Here is a 20,982-nt window from a genome sequence, read left to right on the forward strand (position 1 = left end):
TAGTTGAACTGCGTGATATGGTCGAATAAGACAGTGTATTGTAGCCTTTTTACATCTTTACTTACATCTGTCATTCGATATTTATTTTTATAATTCTGTTTAATTACTCGGTCAACATATTTATTAGATTTTCTGTGGCGTGCTACGTGAAGATTACAAATACAAATCTTATCTTCACTAAGTTTGAGTGTATGTATATATTACACCAGTACAAAAATAATAGAATATAATGATCCTGTTCATTGTTCACTGAATAATGCATGAGGACAAATTGATTTTCTGTTTAACGTTCTTCGGTATTGTAATATTTAGAACTCAGACACCGAAGACCCAATCTTTTGGCTATGCACTGGCTGAGTAGCATCAGCTGATTACCCTACCAATTTGACATTTTCAGGTCGTTGACTGTTTATATACCAGCGGTACCAGTTCGTAACAGGTGTTTTTATTGATACAGCTAAGACTATTGATACAACGTGACGTTTCATTCAAATGGTTTGTGTTTACTTAGTTCTGTGAAAGTATTTGTGTTTCAGATAAGGAATTAATTATACATTGAGCAACATACATTTGCGTTGCCTGCTTTGTTATTGTTAGGTATGATACATATCCAGTTATAGGAGAATAACTTTTAAAACTTTGCTTGTAGGCCTAGGTCCTATGGTTTCCTCTTGTAGAGTTATAATTTTGTTTTTATTAGGTAGGCCTACTCTACAATTGTTTCTTACGTCAATGATCAATAAAGTTTTCTTCTATAACAAACATTGTATGACACACATTTTATATTGCATTTAAATTTACTGGCTTTAGCTTGTGATGATTTTGTGGAACTGGAACTTACTTAGCCTTTCAGGCTAAACCTGAAATCTCTCCGATCCATTTAAAATGTTTGTCTATTGTTCAAAATGAGGGATGAAGCTCATTTTACAAATTTTCATTTATTACTAAAACTATCTTCTGCAAATAAGCCAAAACGTGTTTTACTTGGGTACTGATTTTCCAACATGTTTAGAGGTGGCTTTAGACTCCTGCAATCTGTGATCCGGCATAGAACACTGAATCAAGAGAAATATTAAACTATACACTATAAGAACTGATTTTACGGCTGGAGTATAATAAGTGACTACCACAATAATCGAACAATAATTATCAAAACATCGATATCCATGAGTATTGAAGGGTAGGGTACGATAAGCGGACTCGGTTTTTTATATCGAAATTGGCAAACGATATTAAATAACCATAAACATCGATACAACCGATCGGTACTGGTTGATTATTTTAAACAATTAACTTAATCTAAATCAACAGCTCTAAACACTGTCAAATAATACACGTAATCGTATTATTATTATATATACGATTACGTGTATATATAACAATAATAATTATCATTATACACACACGTAATTATATATTATTACGTGTGTATAATCAATAATTATGACATAAACAGTTTTCCTGTTTGATCATTCTCGTTTTGGTTGATTTATTATATATGTAATTTCTTCATTATTTATGAGTTTTCCTATATGTCTACATATTTATATTTTAAATTAAAACACATAATTGTTATTTAGGACTATAGATATTTTATATCAATTGATAGTCTAGGATTCGAGATGCGAATATTAGGTATCGTTGATTATATTCTTCGATATAAAAAACCGGGTCCGCTTTTCGTACCCTACCCGTATTGAATCCTTGATATTCATGACTATAAAAAAATACTGAAAACAAAATGTCAAACCAAATTACGTAATGATATCTCAACTATTAATATAGTTCTGTTGTGTTTCAACCGTATAAATTAGTATATTAACGATAATTAAAAACCATCTATTCTATCTATATTTCTAAGATGTTAGACAAAACAATGTAGCTAATATTTACTTACTTTTTACTATTTCCAAGGATAAATGTGTTGACTCCTTGTGACACAAAGAACACATATATGTATCATCATTGTACTTGCCCCCATTAGTCAAATACCAAACACGTGATTTTACTTTGAATTAATTTGGAGCAATAACGTCAAACTGCTTTATATTTTAGGCTTTTAAAACTGTGTTATATTGAAGCTATACTTTTATATGTGAAATGAATGTATTTATTTCAGATTATATAAAATAATAAAACTTTATTTAAACTATGTTTGAGCTGTGTAGTACTAAACTGTTAATTTAGCCAATCTGAAATGGTATTCCTGCAGGCACTGATGTCTTCAAAACTATATTCATTAATTAAATGTCATAGTTTGTTTGATTCCAACTAAAGTAGTACATGATTTTCTATATATATTATAATACTAAATTTAAAATAATAAAGGTTTCTCAACTGCGTTTTTACAACGTTGTGATTGTTTTGACTTCTTGCAGCGCAACACTATTCGATTTCTTCCTTTAATTCTAGTTTTCATCTCTTCACTACAAACTGGACACTTCTCATTTAAAGGAGCAAGGTCATTTATCTTATAACCATTTAAAACATTGTTCAATGTTTAATGAGACAGTAATTGCACGTTCATTGCTATTGTTATTACTGATATCATTAGCCTATTCAGTAATAAATTAAATAAAAACAGCTGGCAATTATTAATTATGAATATCTATCAATCAAATTTTGTATTCAATAATTTTAATATTTCTAATCGATAATCATGCACTTTGATTTTAGTGGCGGCCACTTATTATACTGCAGCCAAATAGTAGGCTATATTTTCATTTTTAGAAAGGATTTGTAGGCTCTCAACAACCTTAGCCTTTATTGCACAAAAATTAATAACATTATTGCACCTTTTTCAATAATTGATTTCATTTGTAGATCTAGTAATAAAAAAAACATACATTTCTGTTATCAATCTACTTTACTGTTGCGCTCTAGAGTGAATTCGGTGTTAACAATTGGCACATTAGTCATATTATCTAACACAATAGAGAATGTACAGAAAAAGATTTTTAAGATTTCTATATTATAAGACATTTGGTCATAATTTAACGTTGTACCATACATTGAGCTATCATAAAGAATGTTCTCTATTTTGTAAAGGACAACAAGTTGCATTACAACGTCTACAATTAGTAAAATTAGCTAGTAGTCTAAGTTAAAATCAACAAGACAGTAAATAAAATTACAATTAATTAAAAACAGCACCATAAAATTCCTGGTGTAGTAGAGACATGTATGTATTAAAATAGTCTTAAGTACTGATTATACTTCTTTAAAGCCAAAGATCTGATACTTTGTGGTTAGGCATGAAACAAATTTATGCCATGGCCACTAAAACTGTTTTGGGTGGTACTGTACATGCATCTGACTGTACTAATGTAATTTTGAACTGGTTTTATGAGAGAGAAGATAAATTGACCAGGAATATCTAGAAAGGTTAAATTTGATGTACACAGTCGCAGTATTCAGTATGTATACGTAAATGACTGTGTGTAAACCAATGTTTTAAAATAAATAAGTTCAGAAAATGTATGCTCCTCAAATAAATGCTTTTGCTAAATCGTTTAATTTGTGCAGATCAAATATGGGGCGTAAGGTGACATTGGCAGTTAGCACTTTGAACCAGTGGGCTTTGGACTTTGAAGGCAACTTGGCACGAATCCTGCAGAGTATACAGGCAGCTAAGGATGCTGGTGCTACATACAGAAGTGGTCCAGAACTGGAAATATGGTGAGTGATTTGAAAATCTAGTCTTGGATTAGTTAAGTGTAAAATAGCCTTTTCCCGATTCAGACGGAGAAATAGCTAGGTTTTGTGACATTTGAAATATTAATAATGTATTTGTTATAGGATCTAGATACTGTAATAAATATCACAAAAGGTTGGTTTGTTACAAAACATTTAGAAAATGTTATAAGCATTTCAGTGCACTTTTTATAAGATTTTATACCAAGTTTAAACTTAATTCAGCAATTCTTATGGCAGTTATAGGTTAGCAAAACGTTTGTTTGGAGTATAAATGTAATAGGTATTTTGATAATCTTTCAAGTACAAAACAGTTGCTTATTATAAAAGGTTTAGGAAATGTTATGAGAATTCTAGAAGACTGTATTTTCTCTAGATCCATAAATAACGGAGTTGTGAATTATCTTCATATTGGAACAAAATGTGGTACTAAGCTGGCCAATTAACTTAGCTACTGAAATAATGATTATAAGATGAATGTTTTTTTTTCAATAGTTTGGTTATAGAGTTCTGTTTCCACAATCCATGTGATGTAGCAGATATGTATATGTCTATTTATTAAACTTTGGAATGGAGGTGGATTTTAAGATCTATGTGTCATGTTCGGTGAAGTTATGTACATATTTTATTTAAGCGGTACAATGAAAACCATTGCAATAGGTCGATTTTGTATACAATCTACCTAAAAACAAGCACACATTTTTGCAGCTGACCTCTTAAAATAGAACAGTAGAAGTTTATAAGTTGGTTTGGGAAATTAGCCATTTCTTATAAAAACAATTATATGCTATGTAAATAATTTTTACAATCAGTTTCACCTTTAAAATTAAAAATATGTTTAACACATGCCCATGCTAGTAGTGAAAGTCCTGCTTTGGTGGTCATTATGAAAAATTATTTAATTACTTTTATTTAGTAATTTGTTGTTTTAAATTGGTATATTACTCATGTATTGCTTATATGAAGGCTAAAACAATTCTATCTCCGCCTTAAAATAAAGTTATTTTTCATTTCACTTAATTTTAATTGCATATATTTTTATTTTCTCACCCAATTGTTTATCATTTGCTAACCAAATACTTCCTTTATGATTCATTTGTAGCATATGAAATCAAAAAAGATTTTTCAATAGAATTTACAAATTATTTTATTGGTTGTATGTATAAATGCTTTTAGTTATGTTAGCAACCACTTTTAATAATTTGATGATCACTGTGTCATACTTTTTGGAAAGTGACACTCTGTTGAATCTTTAGAGCTGCTGTTTAAAATTATCACTATTTTTGTTTTATTTGAGTGGATACAATTGTGAGGCTCACTTCTTGGAAAGTGACAGTTGAATCTTTGGAATTTCTGTTTGAACTCCTCATATTGTTTTTGTTTATATGAGTGGGTAAAATTGTGTGGACTACTTCTTCAAACTATGTTGCTATTATTGGTTCTGTTGAAACCCCTCACCACTGTTTTTTTTTCTTATTTCAGTGGGTACAACTGTGAGGACCACTTTTTAGAAAGTGACACTCTGTTACATTCTTGGGAGTTGCTGTTGGAACTCCTCATCAGTCCCATCTGCAAAGACATTATTGTGGATGTGGGGATGCCAGTGATGCACAAGAATGCTACGTACAACTGCCGAGTTATATTTCTGAACAGGTAAAAAAATTATATAATGATGTATTTAAGATAATTAACTTTTCAATTTCCCTACGTACATTAGTAAGTCCTTTGTTAGTGAATATGTAATGAGGCTTTTTGAACCAATCAGATTTGATGTAACATTTGAAGATTCCACAGAAAAAACTAGTTCTCCAAGAACCGCAATTTGCCACCAGAGCTGTACTTATTCTTTTAAGTTTTTATGTTTACCCTTGGAAACTATTTGATGTGCAAATCTCCTATAACTGAATGGAGTTTTACATTTTTTTTATTAGACACAGTATACCATGGAGCTTTTTCTATCTTACAATTAATTTTTTTAATTTTTGGGATCAATGCGATCCCATCATCAATATGATGGTTTTCTTGGTACTTTTTGGTATCTTTGTGTATTTATTTTGCTTAGTATTATTAAATGCTAGACCCATTTGTAAGAATTTCAGGAAACTGATATGTATAACTAAAAATTTATACAAAAAATAACATTGTATATAATTTTTATACTTAGCAAATTTTTTTTATTGCACATAGAGCAGAGTTTGGAGGTATTAACCACATGTCTTGAGAATAGTGCTTACTTTATCACACCTATTGTACATTTTGCCCATTAATACTATTTTTCGGATATATATATATATGCCTCGTTTTAGAGTAGTTAGGTCTTATGGACCATACTTTTGTTCAAAGGTGAAGACCTCTATATTTTGAACTTCTATTTCTGAAATAATAATTTTTATAGCCTATGGCACAAAACTTGTGCTAGTCTACCAAATCTGGAACTAAAAGGGTTTGTCACCTATTTGCACCATGTCAATATTTTGTCAATTAAATTGTGTTGAATAAGTTATTGTAGCCCATCTGTAATTTTAGTGAACTTTTTTCAGAAAGTTGCTGCTCATTCGACCAAAGTTACTAATGTGTGACACAGCGAGCTACAGAGAAACTCGTTGGTTCAGTGCTTGGAGAAAAGTAAGTTAGTTGTTCATCATTACATTCACTAGTCATTAAAGTGATAATTTTATTATTATCATATTACAAGTTAAAGTTCTTTTTTTGTTGGAAACAATTCATATTTTTGTCCAAGCAGGAATTATGTCCCGACTTAGTAAATATTTTTGAACAATCAAAATTTTGATATTTTTTGTTACTCACTTGGTCATTACGTCAACAATTAAATATTTAGATATTTTTCATTGAGGCAATCAATGTATAATAACTAGATGTTCTTAATAGGTTATTAATCTTAGCCTATTAAACCAGTTAAACAGAAAGATTGAAACCATACCAGATGAAACTACAGGATTATGTCTACAAGTATTGTTCCTGTGTTTACCAGAAGTGCGAAAATTAATACTAGAAGATTCATCTATAAAATAGGACATCATGAAATTTCAATATGTAGCAAAAAGTGGGTATTTTGATATTGCGAAACATTGTTTTTAGAAGCATGTAATATGGATGTGATCATTTGAATAGGCTAGTTATATTTATATATTCGAGGTACCAAAACCTAGTAATAAGCCTATTGTAATTACGTCTTTTCTTTACTATAATAATAACTAATTATTGTAATTAAATTGTTTGCAGTCTCAAACATCCTTAAAGATATGTTTTCTGTTTTTTATACTTATAATAGTTTTAATAGTATCCTATATTATTAAAAGAGTTTCTCTATTTATGTACAGCTATTTTGGTTTCTAAATCTAATATTTTATATTTGGCATCGATAAAATACTAGATTTAGAAACCTAAAATAGCTGTACATATCTAGATTTGATTTTTTGGATTTGAAATACACCTGATTATAGGGCTCTGTCCCACGGGCTTCGGAAGTTCCAATATCAATCAATCATATGAGAGTATTTTTTTTTTAGTTTATCACAGCTGATGTTGTGCTCAATATTAGTTATCAACTAGCCAATTTATTATCAGCTTATTTCTTATGATGGTTTACATTTGTTTCTAATAGATTCTTATGATTTACTTTTTATGACGTAATATAAAAAGATGTATTTGTCAATTTAACATCATATAGCATTGTTTTTATTAAAAAGAAATTTTAGTTAAATAAATAGTTTTCCTAATTAATTATTTATTAAAACTGCTATTAGTCTTTTACTAGTTATTTGTGTACTTAAATATTCTAAAATGGTTTTATTAAGAACCATGAATTTGTAACTAATTAATTTATCACGCACAAGGTGGAGAGGGAGTTGAAATTTTTATTTAAAAAAATCAAAGATATTCATGGTTGTTAGAATAAATTTAGCTTTGTGTAAAAAAGAATTTTAACTACAAATATATACTAGAAAGTATTACTTTAACTGTAGGGTTGCAAAAGTTTTTGAAATTTGAAGAATGAATATCTAAATATTATGTGACGCCTAGCCTAGTATGAAAGCTCTAGTATATGAACCAATCATACAATATTGCAGAAAAATGTATTAAAAGTATGTTGTAATGTGTGTTTTTTGTCTACTAAAAATAGAAGAAATACTTTTTCACATCAATACACATGAGTCATATACTGCAGAAAATGGCCACACGGAGCAGCACAAAGTCTAAATCAAAAAGCACAAATGTGAGCACGAGTTCCATTTCTTGCCAAAACATGGTGTGCTCAAGTGGCATAATTTTAAGTAGTAGATAAAGTATAAGTAAATGACAAATTCTTCCATTTTCTTTATGCTTTCATTTAGGGGTATATTTTCTTTAAAATGAATGATAAATATATACAGGGTGTAAATTAAGTCCTGATACTGGCACAAATAACAGATTTTTGTTCCTGTGCTTTTTCGTAATCGCAGATATATTTTTTTGTAATACAGTTTTCTTTATTTTGTATATTTTCGATTTTTATTTTAGTTTGTTTAACAAATTGCTGTGGAACAATGTTTCCTCAAAACACTTAATATCTCTTTAACTTAGTCGTTTTCATTATTATTTTATTATTCTATAGCTTTTGGTTATAAAGAAATATAATATATTACATGTTGTTCATTTTTATGTAGTTATTATTTGCGTTCAATATATGGTTGCAAAAATCCTTTAAACATGTAACACTACAGATAAATGAAGTCAGGCATAAAATGTGTCAAAAGTCCCTATAAATTACAAAAAATCAGGTGTCTTCATGTATCTCTTAAAAAACTCTTGGAGAGGAAATTTAATATTTTCTGTCAATGGCAATGGTAAAATAGGAGATCGTATCATTATTCAATCCTAAATCTTGTATTTTTTTTGGACTTAGTTCAGGAGTCTTTTGGGATAGTTGACCCTTAATACATTTTGGCTGGCTTAGTATAATCTCTATGTGATGTTCTTGTGCCATTGTATGAAAGAGATTGGCAACTAAATGCAAAGTAATTTAGTTTTCCCTTTTAAAACACAAAGAAAGCCAAAAATTGTATCTGTACATGGCCATGTGTATCCATGCCATTAGTTAATATTACAATTTAACCACATCCAACAATTTTATAAGATACACTCATTATTATGCTTCACTCAGTCATGATCAGTTTATGAGCCCCCCAAAAACTGATCAAATGTTCCACTCATTAACATGAATATTGTCAAGTATCTTGTTACTTTTAACATGTTCCCTAGCAAGGGTAACACAATCTGAGTTTATTGTAGGTCCCAAATATTAGACACCACACAGTTTAGTAGCCAAAATGATGAAGATATATCAGTCGGTTAAAGATCTTGGAAGTAGATCTGTCAACATTTTATTGCACCATCAGACATGCATATCAGTCTCCTTATCAGATAAGATATTTACTCGACAATAATAAACCTGCATATATCTCATAATTACTCTTATAATAGACTGAAATTCAACATACTTTTTAGGCACCTTTGATTTAGTAGGAATGGACATAAAAACACAGTTTCATTAAATTCTGAGACTTCAGCATTTAGTCATTAAAGTCTTCCCTATATAATATATTTCATAATTTTCAGTGTAAATTGTATGAACTTTACCTCTGGTCTTGATCATGTTGCTTCTCATTTGCTACATGTATTTGTATTATATTTGAAAGCCAGTTTATGAAATGTTGAGTATTGAAAATTATTCTTAAACTTGATAATTTAGTTTCAAATAAAATTGTTTGTAACAAACTCCTAACTTTAATTGTATAACGTTACATACATGCACAATATCATGTTCCTTGTTTGAAATGAATGTCTATTACTTTTGCTGCTGTTTCAAAGTATTGGTTGATTTGCTTGAAAAATTGTTTCTTATTTATTTGTTTAGTTGCAAGAGACTGAGGATTACTATTTGCCAAGAATGATCCAGACTTACACAGGCCAGTCTGTAGTTGCTTTCGGAGATGGTGTCATCTCTACCAAAGACACCTGCATTGGCTTTGAAATCTGTGAGGAACTTTGGAACCCTGTCAGGTAAATGTGCTATTATCGTCTTCATTACATTGTCTTTTTGTTAAATTTCACTTTCTTTGCTCACCAAATTTTCTGTTACTGAACTTAAACTTATTTTGCTTAATAATGTAAAACAAAATGCAGATTTGAAAATCTGAATAATATTGCATTCAAATTTAAATGACAAAAATAATCAATAGTACTTTGACCAATACTAATAACCAATTATATATTGTTAAACATAGAGATGTATAGTTAAATAGGAAGTGTACAAAGTGAATTTTGAGGTGTTTAATATAGTGAAAATTGGATAATTCAATCCTGCTGAAATTAGAGGAACTATTCACACATTCAAATTGTATTAGTGTGTTAAAAGATACTGAAAAAAAGTTTTAAATCAATGATATTTTATTTAACAAAAACATTAATCCGATCCATTTGTATATTGCCTCTCTAGTGATATCACTGGTTGTCACCTCCACTCGAATGTCACCGCTCCAGTGACATCATTGGCTATTTTACATAAATATGGGTTTATTATGATATAGTATGCAGTAATTACTATAACTAGTCCATATAGGTATCAAGCAAGCTGTATAACCTTAAAAAAGGCAAAGAATATAGTTTTTCTGGCTGTGAAGTTGTGTTGTTGCTCAACATTTTTGTTACAACGCTATGAGAGTAATGACACTGATGTTTGTTTTTTTGAATTGTGGATGCTATTTTTTCTGTTGGTAATTGTGAAATATACTATTGTGAAATTGTAGAAATGGCGCTAACCATGTTGGCAATGGATGTCATTCTTCAGCCCAGAGAATAATAAACAGATGTTTTAAGCAGATGCCCTTGTTGAGGAAAAAATTCACAACACAATGATGTTACTAACATTTTTTCACACCGAAATTTCCCATATAAAAAGTAGAAGACAATATCCTGTTATTTCGAACTCAATAGAAGTGGGAAAACAGAAACAACAAACCATTTTGTATTGCAAATTTATAATTTTGTTCCTTACTTATTACGCATTATTATTCAATAAATAGTACATGAAATTTAACTGTGAAATATCTAAATTAATGTGATATACAATTTGTCCTACTTTAAACTGATTGGATAGGAAAAGTTAGATTAAAATTATAACTGCAAAAACTGCTAGTGACTAATCGTTTGAAATTGGAGAGATATTTTTAAGTAACTAATCATTAGTCTTTTGACACATTCAGGTTTAAGGGTTTCCAAAGTAACATTTATTTCATTACTATTAGTTTTAAAACATTTCTAGCCAAATTATTATTTAGCCATTACCAGTCTATTTAGAATATTACTGTGTTTGTAATATCACTACAAAATAGTTGTCTTTGCTTCTGATGTTTGCAGTAATGGAAGCTGATCCACAGCAACACGTGTTTACTGTTGTCTGTCTTACCCAGTGTTAGATATGATGGAAAAAATCACTATATCGTGATGAAATATAAGTATTTATTTATGTTCCATATTGTTTTGATTACAACTAACACAGATTTATCATGAACAAATTTTGTTGGATATTTAAAAATTAATTATGGATTGTGGAATACTATTTTAATTATGAACCAAGTACTGTACTTTTTGCATTACTAATAATATAACGAAAAATAAAAGCTATAATAGTTTACAGCAAAATATTTTTTGTTTTCATGATTTTTATAAAATAATTGTAATATAAAATTTTGAAATACATATAAAAAAGTTTAATAATTTTACTCAAGAGAATTATAGTACCTATATTTTTTCTGTAAAGTTTTTAGAGATCAAACTATTTTATAAAAATAAAAAAAATGGTGGCTAGCGGCTAAAAGAGACATTTCTTGACCTTTGTTGATGACATTTTTTGTTTGAAATGATGAGTAGTATCAGCCACAGAAGTTTTTTCACATCCTTTTGTGAACACCCTGTATGTTTTATCCCAAAAATGGGTCTTACTAGGAACTATGGAAATGCATTATTTAGTAAACTAATATACATTTGATACACATTTTTTTAAATCCAGGTTACAGCTTTGTATGTGCAAATCCCTTGGGTTTGAAAAGAGATAATGTTATACTTAATTTAGAAGTTTAAATCAAAGTTAAAATTGGATTAGTCCAATAAGAGACATGTTAATTAAAATTCATTGTAGATAGTCCAGGATCGTTTATATAGATTGAAATGGATTTTTGTATCCTAAAATCAATGCAATTGTTGTAGAAATCTTAAAACATTTAGACTTAGAAATCGATTTTCAATTCAACCCAAAATCAATTAATTAAACAAACAAATAATTATTAATTATTATTATTATTATTTGTTTAATTATTAATATAAACAAATGTCACGAAACTAAAGTTTTGGTAGTTTTAACTAAGTAGGATACAAATATTTGTTTACACATCCCAGTAATTTTTCTTATTAAGAAATGAATGTATGAATTGATGTTTGCAGCTCTCACATCCCATTGTCCCTTGATGGTGTGGAAATTGTAGCCAATGGTTCAGGCTCATATATGGAGTTGAGAAAAGCCTACACCACTGTAGAGCTTGTCAAGTCTGCCACATTCAAGGTAATTACAGTATTCTGATCAGCTGAAAACCCATTGAGGAAGCAATTAACCTAGCCTGTCTAGGACTGACTGTTGGAAATTGATTTTGGAAAAATTAATGTGTGTACTAAAATATTAATAAAATGAGTTTGGATACAGATAAATTAGTAAATAGTTTAGTCTAATTGGTTTCTCTGCAATAGTGTTCGTTGCTTTCTCCAAATAATTTTTTATTTAATTTTTTTCAGTATATATTTACAAATTTTTAGTGAGAAAACAAAAATTAAAAGCAACACTGTCAATATTTTATTATATTTTTATTTATATTTTTCAATAATATTTTTATTTAAAACAGCAGAATTTTTTACATGAAAAACCAGTTTATTTATTATTCCAATAGATTAATTATTAATTATAAAGCATAATAGCAAAACAATCAAAATTCACATTTTTTCACTTATTTATGGTTTTATGACAAGCTTCTGAATTATTTGTCTGAGAGATGAAATAAAACTGTTTGTTACGTTCAATGAAATAAAACTGTTTGTTACATTCAATTGTTATTATTAAAATGATAATTAAAATAAACTATTTACATTACATACACTGGCTATTTATTTACTTTTTATCATCCACTTTATGTCAGTCTTTGAGTATCTTTAAACACGTTCGCTGCGGGCCACTGTCCGGACAGTCCCGTGACCCTCCCCAAAACTGCGAGGCACTGTCCGGACAGTGCCGATATGCACAATGCATTGCTTATTCGTTTCGCTTGCCACGTGCTGCGATCTTGCAGGAATTGTCGGAAACTTTTCAAGCTTGTTCTATATGAAGTATACTTACTTTCTGATACGTCAGTTCGTCCTGGAAATGCGGACCTACTGTCCCGACAGTGCCAGCGAAACAGCTGAAATTTCACATGTTTATTGCTATTATGAACCAGTAGGAAAACAATAAAACACGTGTTCCTAATTTCTTTTCCCTTGTGTTATTGTTTTAGTGAGTAGACGTATCAGCAGCTAGGCTTGTTTACAAATTGGATAGGTTATTACTACTAAATTAAAAGTAAGGTAATCTTTTACCGGTATTGCGATTTTATCTATATGTGTGGTGTCAATACTTTTCTTGTACATAGTATACACATATTTTGCTTTTTTGTATACAGTATGTAGGCTATTGTCTCCTTAGTAAATTCATTCAAACGATACTTTTATTTGTTTTACTGTGCGGACAGCACGCGGCGGCGATCTGCACCGCGGGCTCTGTGGGTGTTTTACGCTATGTGCGGGACTACTGTCCGGACAGTAGCGTTGTCTAGCAACGGAACCTGATGCATATCAAAGTCGATTGAAGTATTCTTGCTACTTTTGGACATCACACAACACATTTGGTTAGTTATAGTTAAATTTTATATAGCCCGTCATATGTTAACATAAATGATGCCATGCCAAAAATGCGGGCCACTGTCCGGACAGTCCCGATGATTACGAACGCATAAGAACGTAATATAATCGAATATCATTATTTTATAGCGCATCAAACCAAAATAACGCCAATTCAACGAAAATCGCAAGTTTGAATTTTGCCGCATATCGGGTACATCATTGGCCGCTCTTGCCGCAGCGAACGTGTTAATATCAATATCACTGTCCAAGTATCTATCTACTTCGCAAACTGTCTTGTGTCGTTGAAGTTGATGATATTTATATAGAGAAACATATAAATAAGAAATAGGTATCTATAATTAAAAAACTGTTTTATCGTTAGGAAAGAGATACGGGGAATTCGTGATGAGTTATATTACGTAAAGTATTGATTCTGTATTATTTACAACCAAATGTGATTTGAATGCTTTTATGTGATGATATTATTTTAACATTTGTCAGGCAGGGGGCTGTTACCTATTCAACAACTTGCGGGGCTGTGATGGTCAAAGAATGTACTTCAACGGGTGTTCCTGTATCGCACTGAATGGGGAGGTCATCGCTCGTAGTCTGCAGTTCTCGCTGCAAGAAGTGGTCAGTTCTCCTCTGTTTTTCTTGTGTGCTACAAGGTAGTACCACTCTTTAATAAAAATTGAGTCCAGATTTAAACTTGTTTACTTTATAATACTTGATAGTAATCAGTACAATAGTAAATGATGATGAAAAGTCTTATTAATTTTTGCAGATGCATTTTTAGAGACTATTTCTAATCTAACAGAATCTATATTTTAGTGTGTAATAAATCCAGTTACTTTTTTTGCAGACCCCCACTTAAAAGTTTCAAATGCAACCACCATATCCTGCCCCCTCGATATTTTGGTGTAGTTTTAGAATGAGAAGAAAACTCTTGGTAAAGTTTGTACCAACTCAAAATTTTGAGCTTTTTAAACTTTTAAGATATTCAAATTCTTGGGATTTTTGTCGACTAAGGCTTTGATTGTATTAGTTACACAGGAGATAAATCATCATACGCATAATGTGCGTTGAGATCCAGGGGACTATTTCAGTGTAGAAGAACTGAATCAAATTATTGACTCACTCAAAAATAAATCTTGTAGCGAGTATGACGGAGTGCCTATGAAATTGATAAAATTTGCTAAAAGCTCTTTAATTAAACCATTAATGCATCTGGTAAATTCTTCTCTCATTACTGGCATATTTCCTAGTAAGTTAAAATTGTCTAAGGTTGTACCTATCTACAAAAAAGGTATTGTAACAGACATTCAAAATTATCGTCCGATTTCAATTTTACCAGCAATTTCAAAAATTTTTGAAAGAACCATGTACAATAGATTGGTCAAACATTTAGAAATAAATAATCTTTATGACAAGGAACAACACGGTTTTAGAAAAAATAAATCTACTATAACTGCATTGATAGAATTCACTGAGTCTGTAATAGAGTCAGTCGACAAAAGTGATAATGTAACAGGAATATTCATGGACCTATCAAAGGCTTTTGATAGCATATCTCATGAAATTTTACTTAACAAATTGCAAAATTTAGGTATCCATAATATTCATTTAAAGTGGTTCGAGTCATATCTATCTAAAAGAGAACAATACGTTGAAATAACTCACATAAAAAATAACAAAATACTAAAATTTCAATCCAACACCCAATTAGTAAAAAATGGAGTACCCCAGGGGTCTATTTTAGGTCCTATATTATTTATATGTTATATAAAGGATATGCCAAACTGCCTTAGTAATCTTGAAAGTTCAAAAAACCAGCTGTGCCTATTTGCAGATGACTCAAATCTCATTATATCTGCAAAAACAGAAGTCGAATTGGAGATATCTGCACATCTGCAACTCTCAAATGTACAACAATTTTTCATTGACAACAAATTAGTTTTAAATACCGATAAAACTAATTTTATTTCTTTTAATACAAAACAAGACAGAAAACGTTTAAATACTAACATATTGATAAACAATTCCAGTTTGGATCAAGTTTCCTACACAACATTTCTCGGTCTAACAATAGACAAAAACCTTAGCTGGAATCTTCATATTGAACAGATAATTAAGCGGATAAATTCTGGGTTATATGCTATCAAAAGACTTTCTTATTTATGCAGTTTGTCAGTACTAAAAATGGTTTTCCATGCACATATTCAATCTCACATTGCATATGGGATAGGAGTGTATGGAGGAACCACAAACCAAAACGTAAATAAAATTCTAATTTTGCAAAAAAAAGCACTACGAATAATGTTGAAAATGAAGAAGGATGAGTCAGTGAAAAATAATTTCACTGAACTAAATATTTTAACAGTGCATAGCCTTTATATTTTAGAATGTGTTATGTATGTTAGGACCTATCAATCTAAATTTAAAATTCATTGTGAAACCCATACTTACAATACTAGGAACAAGAAGGAATTAGTAATACCACGACACAATTTAGAATTTTATACAAAAAAAACTTCTTATGCAGGAATAACATTTTTTAAGTCAATTCCAAAAACAATAACAAGAGTTGAAGATATTAAGAAATTTAAATCAATGTTAAAAGATTATTTAATTAGAAAAGCATTTTATTCATTTGAAGAATTTTATTCAATAACATGATCTACTATAATCATCCAATTATGTAACTTAGTTGTAGTGACACTATTTATTGTACCCATGTACATAATGTAAATAAAGATATTTTGACTTTGACTTTGACTATACTGGCATTCATATTTTAAACCTAAAATCATTTTAATTTCTCAAAATTCATAATATTCTTAAATTGAAAATCATATTAAATTAGGCCATACCATCCACTAATATAAAATAATGTACAATTCTTTTGAACTGTAAAATAAATTAAAACTCTTACACTTATTAAAAGGAAATGAAATAGCACTTCTTACTCATGTGGAAACAGTGAAATTAACTATTAGTACGAGGGTCGTCCATAAAGTAACCGCCGTTTGGGTGTGGCGCGATAAGTAGTGGGGGTAGCGCCGCCATTGTCACATCGGTGTGCGGAACCGTTCAGTACGCTTCTAGCTGTGCAAGGGAGAGCATCATGCGATCGCGCATTCTTTTGTTACAACGTAAAAACAAGAGTGCCGTGATAGAAAATCCTGCCAACTGTGAAGTGCGTGGTGTAATAAGATTTCTGTGGTCGGAAAGTTACACAGCAGCTGAAATTCATCGTGAATTGAGTGCGGTGTATGGCCCAAACATTATGAGCGAAGGTGTAGTCCATCAATGGGTTCGTTTTTTTTTAAATGGACGAACAAACGTTCACAATGAAGACCAGAGTGGTAGGCCATCTCTCGTCAGTGATGACTTGGTAAACAAAGTGGATGAGAAAATTTGCGAGAACCGTCGCTTCACAATCTCGGAACTTTCAGATAATTTTCCTGAAATTTCTCGAAGTTTTGTGCATGAGATAGTGACAAAAAAACTAGGCTATCACAAGTTTTGTGCTTGTTGGATTCCAAAAGTGCTCACCGATGATCACAAAATGAAAAGAATGACTTCTGCCATAGACTTTCTTACTCAGTATGACGTTGAAGGAGAAACATTTTTGAACAGGATCGTTATAGGAGATGAGACTTGGGTAGCCTATGTGAATGCCGAAACAAAACAACAGTCAATGCAATGGGGTCATACCGCTTCGCCAAGCAAGCCAAAGAAAGCTTGCCAATCTTTTTCAGTGAGGAAATTGATGGCTACAGTTTTTTGGGATGCTAATGACATCTTGCTCGTTGAATTTATGGAGCTTGGTATGGCCATTACAGCTGCAGCTTACTGTGAAACCTTAAAACGGCTATGACGAGCGATTCAAAACAAGCGTCGTGGTCTTCTGACATCTGGTGTTGTGTTTGTCCATGACAACGCCCGCCTTCATACAGCTCAAAGAACAACAGAACCTTTGGAAAAGTTCAAATGGGACATTTTTGACCACCCTCCCCTACAGCCCGGACTTGGCTCCCAGTGATTTCCATCTTTTCCCGTACATGAAGCGGTGGCTTGCATCTCAGATGTTTGCGAGTGATGAAGAGCTTCAAAATGCTGTGACAAGTTGGCTACGTTCTCAGGCGGCAGATTTTTTTAAAGACGGAATTTAAAAAACTGTTAAAAGATATGATAAGTGCTTCAATTTGTGTGGTGAATTTTTAGAAATGTAGAGAAAAGCTGTAGTTGTAACATTTATATAATAAACTTTTTGTATCTCAACTGGTTTATTTTTTATTTCAAAACGGAGGTTTCTTTGTGGATGACCCTCGTAGAAAAGTTCTAGTGTGAAAAGTTTTGTTCAGATTAACACACTAAAATAGTGCAACAAAGTTATTTACTTGAAATAAATAAAAGATTCCTATTTATTTTCTTTACAGAACTAACATTTTTCAAGTAAAGCTACATTTATAAACTGCTAGAGTCTGATAAATGAAATGGTAGTTTACTTACAATTACTGGCAGTTAGCATGGAACGGATTTCTTGGATACTCGAACAAACAATAATTATAAAATATTTTTAAAGTCACATTCACAGTTATTATACCTTTCACTGCGGTAGTGTTAGCTAGTGGATGTTCATTGTTAGACTACTTAAGATCACTCAGTATAGAGCTGCAGTGAAGATATTAGATGAATATTGCTTTTAGAAAAAACACTTTATATGTAAATAATGCTTTTATAAAAATGCATTCTTGCTAAATTTTTAAACTTTTTATTCCTGTGAACGTCTTAATAATTTAAAACTAAACTGTTTCACTTCTCTAATCATATTTACAAGTTAAAGAATTTTTATTTATATTTGTAGGATAGAATATTTGAGTTGTATAACTTATGAACTCATCACTGGAGTTAATGAATACCTTTTTCCACTAAGATGTTTGTAATTAATGTAACTGGTTTGAGATTAAAATTAAAGCAAATAAATATAGACTCACATATTTATTAAAATTTAAAATTATATCAGATGTTCTCATTGCTCCAGCCCAATAATAAAAAAATTTAGCATTTTTCAATGGAGATTTGGCGGAGATTTGGCTGAGGCTGACTTCTCCGATCCAATAGAGAATAAAGTTGTCAAGATTGTATAATTGTGTTTTATTAGTTGGTAAACAATTGCCTTGTCTGATACGCAAGTGATACACTCAGTTGTCTGTACTGCTGACAGATAAGAGTTGTGGTAGTGCTGATGCTAGTGTTTAGGTCAGTACCATGACACACAGATGGCCAAGCAGCTGTGTTTGTTCCCTGCCATGTGTTTGTGTTATAACACAGCTTGTCAATGATGTCATAGTAGGGTGACTTGTAGCTCACTGTTTACTGATGGTGATATACAAAGCATTATTTTAGATTGCCTCTTTTTTCATTCATTGCTGTTACTATATATTGTTTAAAAATATTTTTTGCATTTATTTTAGTAAACATTCCGTTGTGTAACTGCTTAGTAATAAGTTTTACATCAAAACTGTAAATGTGTAACTTATTGTAAATTTTGTACCAATTTCAAAAATATATAGCTATCCTAAGTTTTAACCTGAAAACTTATTTGTAATATGGTTTTGTATGAAAAGCGTGTACATTTACTATAATTTGAAAATAGATTAATCCCTGAAGAAATAATATCTTTCATGGATAAGTATGTTATGACTGCATGTATACGTATACAAGTGTAATAGTTAAAACTGAAATAAAATGAAATACTAAATTTGAATCCTACCTTATTTACATATGTACAATCTATACAATGTTTCATCTTTCACTAGAAGTCGTTGGATTCCACCCTGTGTTTGTGACCTTCCTGTGAAATTGGTCTGGTATAGTGTTTTAGCAGATGTTAGGACTTCTTCTTCTTCTATGGGGTGGTCTATTGTCATGCACTTAATCATCAAGGGCCTTTTGCGCACCTCAGAAGCACGAGACCGACCTGTTTCTCATTAAATTCAAACTATCTGGATATGAAATTTAACCCTCCAAGCGTCCACTGTAACACCTCTTGGCGTCATAGCCATTTTCTACCATTTGTAAGGTTTTTTTTTAAAAATATAAGAGCTGTCATATTTACTAACAAAACCATGCATTGTTATATATCATTTTATTTAAAAATGAATAGAGATTATATAAAAAATAAATGTAATGTCCTTACCTTGAATTTTATAAACTTTTTTGCCTTGAAAATGTAATTTTTTTTTTTTTTTTTTTTTTTTTAACTTTGCGCCCCCCCTAGAAAACACACAACCAAAAAGTTAAAAAATCCAAAATAGCCATTTTGTCCACAATTTAGTCTTCTGTTAGAAAATATAAACACTTAGATCATTATATATAGTTTTAGAATAATTACAACTAAAAAACGAAACTATGTACAATCTTGGAAAAGGCTGATATTGCTCAGTCAGAGGAACTGCTACTGCTCTCCCGTCGCCTTCTCTTTTTTCCACCCCTCATGGGCCGCCAAAAGTGTTTTTGTAAATGGTAGCACTTGGGATGCACACCACAGTTGCATCCTGGACACCAGAAGGTGGATCTTCCTTTATTGCAAACAACACACTTCCTCATTTGGACCCCAGGAAGACGCTCCAGTCGATGAGGATCAGGTCCAGCGTCACCAGCAGGTCCTACAACCACAGGCTCTTCACTGGCAGCAAGAGTGTCCACGATGCTTACAATGAAATTTCTCCTGTCCATGGGCTTGTCAGTGTTTAGGGAGTATAGAACATAAGCGTTGAAAAGAGCCAAATCAAACAGATTGAAAAATATTTTCTTCCAGTACTTAGTTGTCTGGCGGTTGCAAGTAGTGTGAAACACACACTTATCGCTTACATCCACACCTCCCATGTCCTGATTATACTTATGAATGAGAAGAGGTTTCATCCCTTCCAGACCTTTTTTGCTTCTTATCAGCTGATCCTCTGCATGACATGCAGTTGTCAGAGCAAACACAGGCTTTTTACCAGCTCTCTGCTTGAACTTGACAAGCAGTAAATCTCCTTTCCTAAAATATATGGTTTCTCTGGGCTCCAGGTCTGCATTCTTGACAGCTTTGGGTAAAAATTTAGAGTTTTTATTTATGGTACCTGTTAAAAAGGTTTTTCTGTACAACAGACTATTTGCTAGTGGAATTTTTGTATAGAACTGGTCTGTAAACAAATGGTAGCCCTTGTCCAAGAGTCCACATTTATCCATAATATTCATCACAACTCTTTCGGTGAACAAGACTGGTTCATTTATATCATTGCGGTGAACTGC

The 20,982-nt window shown here is 31.2% G+C and overlaps 1 protein-coding gene across 3 annotated transcripts in view; it reads left to right on the forward strand.

Annotated features, from left to right (window-relative positions):
* The first annotated feature begins 377 nt into the window (after positions 1-377).
* Positions 378-20,982, forward strand: part of LOC124361835 (glutamine-dependent NAD(+) synthetase) — a 42,204-nt gene continuing 21,599 nt past the window's right edge. Inside the window, exons 1-7 of one of the 3 annotated variants that reach the window (XM_046815834.1) lie at positions 378-495; positions 3,526-3,678; positions 5,176-5,346; positions 6,234-6,318; positions 9,611-9,756; positions 12,196-12,313; positions 14,179-14,310. In XM_046815834.1, the coding sequence (XP_046671790.1) occupies positions 3,533-3,678; positions 5,176-5,346; positions 6,234-6,318; positions 9,611-9,756; positions 12,196-12,313; positions 14,179-14,310 (798 nt within the window). In that variant the 5' untranslated portion in view covers positions 378-495; positions 3,526-3,532. Of the gene's footprint in view, positions 598-3,525; positions 3,679-5,175; positions 5,347-6,233; positions 6,319-9,610; positions 9,757-12,195; positions 12,314-14,178; positions 14,311-20,982 lie in introns of all 3 variants that reach the window. The other 2 variants (XM_046815833.1, XM_046815835.1) reach the window with 2 other exon arrangements.

The sequence above is a fragment of the Homalodisca vitripennis genome, chromosome 5 (assembly GCF_021130785.1).
Source record: "Homalodisca vitripennis isolate AUS2020 chromosome 5, UT_GWSS_2.1, whole genome shotgun sequence".
In the NCBI taxonomy this organism is placed as follows: Eukaryota; Metazoa; Arthropoda; class Insecta; order Hemiptera; family Cicadellidae; genus Homalodisca; species Homalodisca vitripennis.